The sequence below is a fragment of the Pygocentrus nattereri genome, chromosome 21 (assembly GCF_015220715.1).
Source record: "Pygocentrus nattereri isolate fPygNat1 chromosome 21, fPygNat1.pri, whole genome shotgun sequence".
In the NCBI taxonomy this organism is placed as follows: Eukaryota; Metazoa; Chordata; class Actinopteri; order Characiformes; family Serrasalmidae; genus Pygocentrus; species Pygocentrus nattereri.
In genome coordinates, this window is record NC_051231.1 from 1,783,045 (window position 1) to 1,793,399 (window position 10,355).

Genomic DNA, 10,355 nt, shown 5'->3' on the forward strand with positions numbered 1-10,355 from the left:
TTGCAGTCGATGTTGCCAGCACATTCGTTTATGACAGAAAAACACTTGTGGAAATCAGTTTGACGATCACCCACTGAAAACCAGACTTTGAATTCCTGAACGCAGATCCATTGTTCAGGAACCTCAAAGAGGCACCGTTCATCTGGGCCGACCGGCCGAGGAAACGCCGCAGACGCAGGAAAAGAGGCAGGACAGCCTGCGTTCTGGTCAGGCTGAGACGGCGTGCTAGTCGCCCCCTACTCCCCAGCATACTACTGGCAAACGTGCAGTCCCTGGACAACAAAATCGGCAAACTCGGGGCACGAATCTCTTTCCAGCGAGAGACACGGGGCTGCTGTGTCATCTGCCTCACAGAGTCCTGGCTATCAGCAGAGATTCCCAACGAGGTCATTGAGCCCGCGAGCTTCTCTGTGCACTGCATGGACAGAACAAAGGACCTGTCTGGGAAGAGCAAAGGGGAGGTGTATATTTTATGATCAGCAATGCTTGGTGTGATCAGAGGAATGTGCACTTCATCGAGTCTTTCTGCTCCACAGACTTGGAATATCTAATCATCTCGTGCAGACCGATGTGGCTGCCTAGAGAGATTTCAGGGCTCACTGTCACCACCCTGTACATCCCATCACAGGCTCATACAGAGCTGTTGCTTGGGAAACTGTTCGAGGCTGTTAACTGGCAGGAGACGGCGTGCCCGGAGGCCGCCTCCATTGTTATGGTATGGTATTTAAATTCTATAAGGGGGCTAAGCATCTAAGATTTTCACTCACTTTCCACCTGTGTAAATGTGATGTGAAAATAAACATGATTTGATTTGATTATCATATAATGTGTTTATTAGCAATGCAATATCCTTGATTGGAAATGAGCAGAAATCCTTCAAAAAGCATTTCCCAAATGCATTTCTTTCATGAAAAAGCACATTTAACTGGTACTAAGTAATGAACATTTAAAAGACTTTTGCAACACAAGGTCTTGCGCTTTGAAAACAATGAGGTAATGAGGCCTAATTGGGACCTGTCAATTGTTCATCACCTCAACAAACAGGTGATGTGAGCACGTCATCCAAGCAGCCAATAGGGAGAGGTGGGGCAGGTGCATTTTGATGATATTAAAGGAACATGTGGCTGCTTGGAGAAGTAGGACAGAAACATTTGTCTGTTTTTGAGGGTGGCCAGGGTTGTTTTTGGAGCTTTGATTTTTGCAATGGCAGAAACACTCTGGAAGCCTTTGTGGTATGTCGATTTCATTTAGTGATCTTTAACAGAAAACAGCTTGCTTTCTTTGTTAATTATATCTGTTTTCAACAGGATTTTGTTACTAGTACTGAGTTATGCTGATGCAGGAAGTGGTAAGTTTTCACTCTCCATTAGCAAGATGAAAAGTTCTAACAAACTACATGCTTTGAATGTGAACTATACTTAGTTTACAGGCATCATTGTACAAAAGATGGTGCTCAGGATGGGAGCACTGAAAGTACTACTGCTCAGACAAGCTCTGATTCTGGATTTGTGCCTAGTCAAGAAGCTTATTTTGAGGAAACCCAGGACTTCTCAAAAACTCAGGCCTTTGATAGTAGTTTGACCAATGCAGGCTCAAGGGCATTCAGTTTTCAGGGAACTACCTACACTTCAAGCTTTCAGCCACTAACTTGGGATCTTAAGCCTGCCCTAAGCACCTCCTTCCAACAAGCCTCAGACCAGTCTGTGCAGACAGCATACCAGCAGGCAGGTTCAGCCCGGCCTGTCCAGAGCAGCTGCCGACAGGTAGCTTCAGCCCGGCCTGTCCCGAGCGGCTACCAACACGTGGCTTCAGTCCGGCCTGTAGCAAGCGGCTACCAACAGGTTGCTTCCGCCCGGCCTGAAGCGAGCGGCTACCAACAGGTTGCTTCCGCCCGGCCTGTAGCGAGCAGCTACCAACGCGTGGCTTCAGCCCAGCCTGTCCCATCTGCTTCCCAGAGAGTATCGTCCGCCCAGCCTTTCCCGAGCAGCTACCATCAGGTGGCTTCCGCCCAGCCTTTCCCGAGCAGCTACCATCAGGTGGCTTCAACCCAGCCTCTCCCATCTGCTTCCCAGAGAGTATCTTCCGCCCAGCCTGTAGCGAGCAGCTACCAACAGGTGGCTTCCGCCCAGCCTGTCCCGAGCAGCTACCATCAGGTGGCTTCAACCCAGCCTGTCCCATCTGCTTCCCAGAGAGTATCTTCCGCCCAGCCTGTAGCGAGCAGCTACCAACAGGTGGCTTCCGCCCAGCCTGTAGCGAGCAGCTACCAACAGGTGGCTTCCGCCCAGCCTGTAGCGAGCAGCTACCAACAGGTGGCTTCCGCCCAGCCTGTAGCGAGCAGCTACCAACACGTGGCTTCAGCTCAACATGTAGCGAGCAGCTACCAAAAGGTGACTTCAGCCTGGCCTGTCCCATCTGCTTCCCAGAGAGTATCTTCAGCCCAGCCTGTAGCGAGCAGCTACCAACAGGTTGCTTCAGCTCAACCTCTAGCGAGCAGCTTCCAACAGGTGGCATCAGCCCCGCTTTTCCCATCTGCTTCCCAGAGAGCATCTTCAGCCCAGCCTGGAGCAAGCAGCTACCAACAGGTGGCTTCCGCCCAGCCTGGAGCGAGCAGCTACCAACAGTTGGCTTCCGCCCAGCCTGTAGCGAGCAGCTACCATCAGGTTGCTTCCGCCCAGCCTGTAGTGAGCAGCTACCAACACGTGGTTTCAGCCCGGCCTGTCCCATCTGCTTCCCAGAGAGTATCTTCAGCTCAACCTGTACAGAGCAGCTATCAGTCTGGCCTTTCTTCCCCAAGTGTTGGCTTTGGTTCTAGTGCTGTGGGAACCGGATAAAGTGCTTCGAGTCTGTACAGCTCTCAGGACGTTTCCTCTACTTCAACCTATAAGCCCTCTGTTGGCGCTCTAGGACTTGCCCAAAGCACGTACCAGCAGGGAGTTTCATATCGGCCTGTGCAGAGCACTTTGCCATCCAGCTTTGTTTCTAGGGCACATCCATACGCCTCAAGCTTTAAGCCCTCTACTAGCACTTCAAAGCCAGTCCAAAGCGGCTACCAGCAAAAAGCATCAGATCAGCCTGTCCAAACTGCTTCCCAGAGAGTATCTTCATCCCAGCCTGTAACAAGCAGCTACCAACAGGTTGCTTCATCCCAGCCTGTAGCAAGCAGCTACCAACAGGTGGCTTCAGCCTGGCCTGTCCCATCTGCTTCCCAGAGAGTATCTTCAGCCCAGCCTGTCCAGTCAGCATACCAGCAGGTAGCTTCCACACAGCCTGTGTGGCGTAGTTCTCCACCTAGCTTTGTTTCCCAAAAGGTTGGCTTTGATTCTAGTGCAGTGGGATTAAGTGGCTCAAGGGCATATTCTTACACCACAAGCTTGAAGCCCTCTACTAGTGCTTCACAGCCTGTGCAAAGCACCTACCAGCAAAAGCCTGTCCAAACTGCTTCCCAGAGCATATCTTCAGCTCAGCCTGTACTGAGCAGCTATCGGTCTGGCCTTTATTCCCAAAGTGTTGGCTTTGATTCTAGTGCGGGGACAGGCTCCGGGGTGTCCTCCTATACCTCAAGCTTTAGGCCCCCCACTAGCATTTCTAAGCCTGTCCCAAGCAGCTACCAGCAAGTAACTTTATCCCAGCCAGCTCAGAGTAGCTACCCGCCTGAAGCTGCTTCCCAAAATATTAGAATGGATTCTTCTTTGACTGAAGTGGTAGGAAGTGTCTTGAGAAATGACTACGGTTCTGAAGTAGCTACAACTGGATTAAACTACAGGCCTTTCACCAGCATATCTACACCTTCCCAAAGTACTTGCCGACAGGTGACTGCAGCCCAGCCCGTTCAGAGCCGATACCAAGATGTGCCTTTTTCCCAAACCAGCTATGGTGCTAGTTTGAGTGGTGTGACTTCAACTGGTTCAAGGAGTCTGTATACCCCTTCAGACTCGGTGGCTTCAGTGGCTTCTGCTCAAGCGTTCAGATCACCATATTCCTATGCTCAGGCTTTGAGTTCCCTAGACAACTCTCAACCCTCTGCTGGCTCTCCAAGATTAACATGGACACAAAAGGTGCTGGAGTAGCTGATAGCTTCCACTCCATGGTAAGTCTATTCTTAATTTGTTTCAGCTCGTCTCAATTTTGTGCACCTGCACGTGTTGAATTTGTACTGTTTCCGCTTTCAGGTGGGATTGTCGCAGCAGCTGAACCTTTGATTCAAAACTTTCTAAATAAATATTCAACTCTTTTGGGATGTCTTGTGTTTTGTTCTAAATGCAAGTGTTCGGGAAGTTTATTTGGGGCTCTAAGACAATCTGTTGACTTTTGGGTCATCTGGTTATTAAAGTAAAAGGTAAGCTCAGTTATTGGCCACTGTTGGGAAGGTGGGTTAAAGAGGAATATGGAGTTGGTGGGAGGGTGTCTTGGCTTAATTCATTCATTACTGAAAATGAGATCTAATGTTTTGTGAAGGGAGGGGGGACCCTTGAGTGGTCATGACATGCTTAAGCATGAGGTGGAGGTTAAACTCTCTTCAGAAGATCAAGATTAGTGAATGACTCAATGGGTTGACTTTCAGAAAACAGTGGCTATAAAAATAGCTACAGCCTTGGAAATACGCATTCCCTTTTGGAGCAAGAAGGTTACAGGTGTAGTTTGATCCCATTGCACAAATAAAGATGCCCACAGAAAGAAATATTTCTCTAAGAATCGCAGAAATTTGTGGAAGGGAGTAGGATTTTGGGATCATACATTTTCTATTAGACACCACCACCAACTTGCCACTGATGTATTCAGGTGTGTCATAAGAAAAGGGGCAAAAGAATAGAGCTTTTGTTCTGAATCCAGAGGAGAACTGCAGCCTACAGTAACTAACTGCCACTAGCTTTCATTATCACAGGTAGTCTGCCTCATATTTTAATCTCATAAAATAAAGATTAAACCAAAGTTGCTCTGTGCTATATTTCTCTAACAATATAATTGAAAAGAAAATCAATTTTGAATCTGATTCATCAAGCAACAGCAGTCATGAAGGTTTAAAACCTTTTTACTGAGCAAAAATCTTTTAGATGGCAACGTAGTGATATAAAATTGCACAAAATTTTTGTTGCAAGTGTACGCTCAGAAATCAGACACCCTCAATCTTCCAAAAGACATATTAAATGGGTATTCTGGCATCTTATTTTGTCTGACATCCTTTTGTGACTGACATGTATGAAAGTAACCTGTCCAAGATGGTGCCGAGCACGGCTGCCGTGTTGCGAGCTCCCTTGACTTCGGATTGTTGTGCAATTTTGTTTTTATTTGTGACACTTTTGCAGTCGATGTTGCCAGCACATTCGTTTATGACAGAAAAACACTTGTGGAAATCAGTTTGACGATCACCCACTGAAAACCAGACTTTGAATTCCTGAACGCAGATCCATTGTTCAGGAACCTCAAAGAGGCACCGTTCATCTGGGCCGACCGGCCGAGGAAACGCCGCAGACGCAGGAAAAGAGGCAGGACAGCCTGCGTTCTGGTCAGGCTGAGACGGCGTGCTAGTCGCCCCCTACTCCCCAGCATACTACTGGCAAACGTGCAGTCCCTGGACAACAAAATCGGCAAACTCGGGGCACGAATCTCTTTCCAGCGAGAGACACGGGGCTGCTGTGTCATCTGCCTCACAGAGTCCTGGCTATCAGCAGAGATTCCCAACGAGGTCATTGAGCCCGCGAGCTTCTCTGTGCACTGCATGGACAGAACAAAGGACCTGTCTGGGAAGAGCAAAGGGGAGGTGTATATTTTATGATCAGCAATGCTTGGTGTGATCAGAGGAATGTGCACTTCATCGAGTCTTTCTGCTCCACAGACTTGGAATATCTAATCATCTCGTGCAGACCGATGTGGCTGCCTAGAGAGATTTCAGGGCTCACTGTCACCACCCTGTACATCCCATCACAGGCTCATACAGAGCTGTTGCTTGGGAAACTGTTCGAGGCTGTTAACTGGCAGGAGACGGCGTGCCCGGAGGCCGCCTCCATTGTTATGGTATGGTATTTAAATTCTATAAGGGGGCTAAGCATCTAAGATTTTCACTCACTTTCCATCTGTGTAAATGTGATGTGAAAATAAACATGATTTGATTTGATTATCATATAATGTGTTTATTAGCAATGCAATATCCTTGACTGGAAATGAGCAGAAATCCTTCAAAAAGCATTTCCCAAATGCATTTCTTTCATGAAAAAGCACATTTAACTGGTACTAAGTAATGAACATTTAAAAGACTTTTGCAACACAAGGTCTTGCGCTTTGAAAACAATGAGGTAATGAGGCCTAATTGGGACCTGTCAATTGTTCATCACCTCAACAAACAGGTGATGTGAGCACGTCATCCAAGCAGCCAATAGGGAGAGGTGGGGCAGGTGCATTTTGATGATATTAAAGGAACATGTGGCTGCTTGGAGAAGTAGGACAGAAACATTTGTCTGTTTTTGAGGGTGGCCAGGGTTGTTTTTGGAGCTTTGATTTTTGCAATGGCAGAAACACTCTGGAAGCCTTTGTGGTATGTCGATTTCATTTAGTGATCTTTAACAGAAAACAGCTTGCTTTCTTTGTTAATTATATCTGTTTTCAACAGGATTTTGTTACTAGTACTGAGTTATGCTGATGCAGGAAGTGGTAAGTTTTCACTCTCCATTAGCAAGATGAAAAGTTCTAACAAACTACATGCTTTGAATGTGAACTATACTTAGTTTACAGGCATCATTGTACAAAAGATGGTGCTCAGGATGGGAGCACTGAAAGTACTACTGCTCAGACAAGCTCTGATTCTGGATTTGTGCCTAGTCAAGAAGCTTATTTTGAGGAAACCCAGGACTTCTCAAAAACTCAGGCCTTTGATAGTAGTTTGACCAATGCAGGCTCAAGGGCATTCAGTTTTCAGGGAACTACCTACACTTCAAGCTTTCAGCCACTAACTAGGGATCTTAAGCCTGCCCTAAGCACCTCCTTCCAACAAGCCTCAGACCAGTCTGTGCAGACAGCATACCAGCAGGCAGGTTCAGCCCGGCCTGTCCAGAGCAGCTGCCGACAGGTAGCTTCAGCCCGGCCTGTCCCGAGCGGCTACCAACACGTGGCTTCAGTCCGGCCTGTAGCGAGCGGCTACCAACAGGTTGCTTCCGCCCGGCCTGTAGCGAGCGGCTACCAACAGGTTGCTTCCGCCCAGCCTGTAGCGAGCAGCTACCAACGCGTGGCTTCAGCCCAGCCTGTCCCATCTGCTTCCCAGAGAGTATCGTCCGCCCAGCCTGTAGCGAGCAGCTACCAACAGGTGGCTTCCGCCCAGCCTGTAGCGAGCAGCTACCAAAAGGTGGCTTCCGCCCAGCCTGTAGCGAGCAGCTACCAACACGTGGCTTCCGCCCAGCCTGTAGCGAGCAGCTACCAACGCATGGCTTCAGCCCAGCCTGTCCCATCTGCTTCCCAGAGAGTATCTTCAGCCCAGCCTGTAGCGAGCAGCTACCAACAGGTGGCTTCCGCCCCGCCTTTCCCATCTGCTTCCCAGAGAGTATCTTCAGCCCAGCCTGGAGCGAGCAGCTACCAAAAGGTGGCTTCCGCCCAGCCTGTAGCGAGCAGCTACCAAAAGGTGGCTTCCGCCCAGCCTGTAGCGAGCAGCTACCAACACGTGGCTTCAGCTCAACCTGTAGCGAGCAGCTACCAACGTGTGGCTTCAGCCCAGCCTGTCCCATCTGCTTCCCAGAGAGTATCTTCAGCCCAGCCTGTAGCGAGCAGCTACCAACAGGTGGCTTCCGCCCCGCCTTTCCCATCTGCTTCCCAGAGAGTATCTTCAGCCCAGCCTGGAGCGAGCAGCTACCAACAGGTGGCTTCCGCCCAGCCTGGAGCGAGCAGCTACCAACACGTGGCTTCCGCCCCGCCTTTCCCATCTGCTTCCCAGAGAGTATCTTCAGCCCAGCCTGTAGCGAGCAGCTACCAACAGGTTGCTTCAGCTCAACCTGTAGCGAGCAGTTACCAAAAGGTGGCTTCAGCCCCGCTTTTCCCATCTGCTTCCCAGAGAGCATCTTCAGCCCGGCCTGTCCTGAGCAGCTACCAGCAGGTTGCTTCCGCCCAGCCTGTAGTGAGCAGCTACCAACGCGTGGCTTCAGCCCAGCCTGTCCCATCTGCTTCCCAGAGAGTATCTTCCGCCCAGCCTGTAGCGAGCAGCTACCAACAGTTGGCTTCCGCCCAGCCTGTAGCGAGCAGCTACCATCAGGTTGCTTCCGCCCAGCCTGTAGCGAGCAGCTACCATCAGGTTGCTTCCGCCCAGCCTGTAGTGAGCAGCTACCAACACGTGGCTTCAGCCCGGCCTGTCCCATCTGCTTCCCAGAGAGTATCTTCAGCTCAACCTGTACAGAGCAGCTATCAGTCTGGCCTTTCTTCCCCAAGTGTTGGCTTTGGTTCTAGTGCTGTGGGAACCGGACAAAGTGCTTCAAGTCTGTACAGCTCTCAGGACGTTTCCTCTACTTCAACCTACAAGCCCTCTGTTGGCGCTCTAGGACCTGCCCAAAGCACGTACCAGCAGGGCGTTTCATATCGGCCTGTGCAGAGCACTTTGCCATCCAGCTTTGTTTCTAGGGCATATCCGTACGCCTCAAGCTTTAAGCCCTCTACTAGCACTTCAAAGCCAGTCCAAAGCGGCTACCAGCAAAAAGCATCAGATCAGCCTGTCCAATCTGCTTCCCAGAGAGTATCTTCAGCCCAGCCTGTCCAGTCAGCATACCAGCAGGTAGCTTCCACACAGCCTGTGTGGAGTAGTTCTCCACCTAGCTTTGTTTCCCAAAAGGTTGGCTTTGATTCTAGTGCAGTGGGATTAAGTGGCTCAAGGGCATATTCTTACACCACAAGCTTGAAGCCCTCTACTAGTGCTTCACAGCCTGTTCAAAGCACCTACCAGCAAAAGCCTGTCCAAACTGCTTCCCAGAGCATATCTTCAGCTCAGCCTGTCCCAAGCAGCTACCAGCAAGTAACTTTATCCCAGCCAGCTCAGAGTAGCTACCCGCCTGAAGCTGCTTCCCAAAATATTAGAATGGATTCTTCTTTGACTGAAGTGGTAGGAAGTGTCTTGAGAAATGACTACGGTTCTGAAGTAGCTACAACTGGATTAAACTACAGGCCTTTCACCAGCATATCTACACCTTCCCAAAGTACTTGCCGACAGGTGACTGCAGCCCAGCCCGTTCAGAGCCGATACCAAGATGTGCCTTTTTCCCAAACCAGCTATGGTGCTAGTTTGAGTGGTGTGACTTCAACTGGTTCAAGGAGTCTGTATACCCCTTCAGACTCGGTGGCTTCTGCTCAAGCGTTCAGATCACCATATTCCTATGCTCAGGCTTTGAGTTCCCTAGACAACTCTCAACCCTCTGCTGGCTCTCCAAGATTAACATGGACACAAAAGGTGCTGGAGTAGCTGATAGCTTCCACTCCATGGTAAGTCTATTCTTAATTTGTTTCAGCTCGTCTCAATTTTGTGCACCTGCACGTGTTGAATTTGTACTGTTTCCGCTTTCAGGTGGGATTGTCGCAGCAGCTGAACCTTTGATTCAAAACTTTCTAAATAAATATTCAACTCTTTTGGGATGTCTTGTGTTTTGTTCTCAATGCAAGTGTTTGGGAAGTTTATTTGGGGTTCTAAAATCTGCATTACCCAATAAGGTATTTAACTGTGCAGAATTGCTGTTTAGCCAGATGGCTTTAGCCCAAAGTCAAGCCTGCCTTATAGGGAAAGGGCTTGAGGGAATATATGGAGACAATCTGACCAATCTGTGCAGATAACATACCAACAAAGCTTCAGCCCTGCCTGTCCCAAGCAGCTGCCATTTTCTTCTTAATCTGTACAGAGCAGCTATTGCACTTGCCTTTTTTTCACCAAGTCTTTGCTTTGATTCTAAGGGAGTGGGATCAAGTGGCTTTTGGGGCATGCAGATTTCAGGGGTCTACCTATACCTCAAGCTTTCTAGCCATTAACTAGTGTTTCCAAGCCTGCCCTAGACACCTCCTTTAAACAGGCTTCAACCCAGCCTATCTAGTCAGGTTACTTGCAAGCATCTTCAGGTCAGCCTGTGCAGAGTATTTCTCTGCCCAGCTTTGTTACCACAAATATTGGCTTTGATTCTAGTGCAGCAATGGGAACAGGTTTGAGGATGTCTTTCTATCCAGCAAACCTTAAGCTCTCTACCACTACCACCAGCCTGTCCATAGGCAACTACCGGGCAGTCACTTCAGCTCAACCTGCACTTGGCTCATATGCCTCTAGTAGTCTTCGATTTTACTACAGTATGAGCAAGTGGTTCATGTGGCTACAGTTCTTAATACTACTTCTACACCTCAGGCTATAAACC

At 49.1% G+C, this 10,355-nt stretch overlaps 1 protein-coding gene across 5 annotated transcripts; it reads left to right on the forward strand.

Moving 5' to 3' along the window:
* The first annotated feature begins 1,121 nt into the window (after positions 1 to 1,121).
* On the forward strand, positions 1,122 to 9,589 carry LOC108439488 (endochitinase A-like). 5 transcript variants are annotated; one of them, XM_037531990.1, is made up of 6 exons: positions 1,122 to 1,232; positions 1,308 to 1,348; positions 1,423 to 2,465; positions 7,490 to 7,762; positions 7,958 to 9,444; positions 9,527 to 9,589. In XM_037531990.1, exons 1-5 carry the CDS (start codon positions 1,204 to 1,206, stop codon positions 9,422 to 9,424), a joined length of 2,853 nt encoding a protein of 950 aa, XP_037387887.1. In that variant the 5' UTR covers positions 1,122 to 1,203; the 3' UTR covers positions 9,425 to 9,444; positions 9,527 to 9,589. The 5 variants fall into 5 exon arrangements, with proteins under 5 accessions (XP_037387887.1, XP_037387888.1, XP_037387886.1 ...); XM_037531991.1 differs by having other exon boundaries at positions 1,423 to 1,880; positions 2,115 to 2,465; positions 7,490 to 9,444; XM_037531989.1 differs by having other exon boundaries at positions 7,490 to 9,444.
* The last annotated feature ends 766 nt before the right edge of the window (positions 9,590 to 10,355 follow it).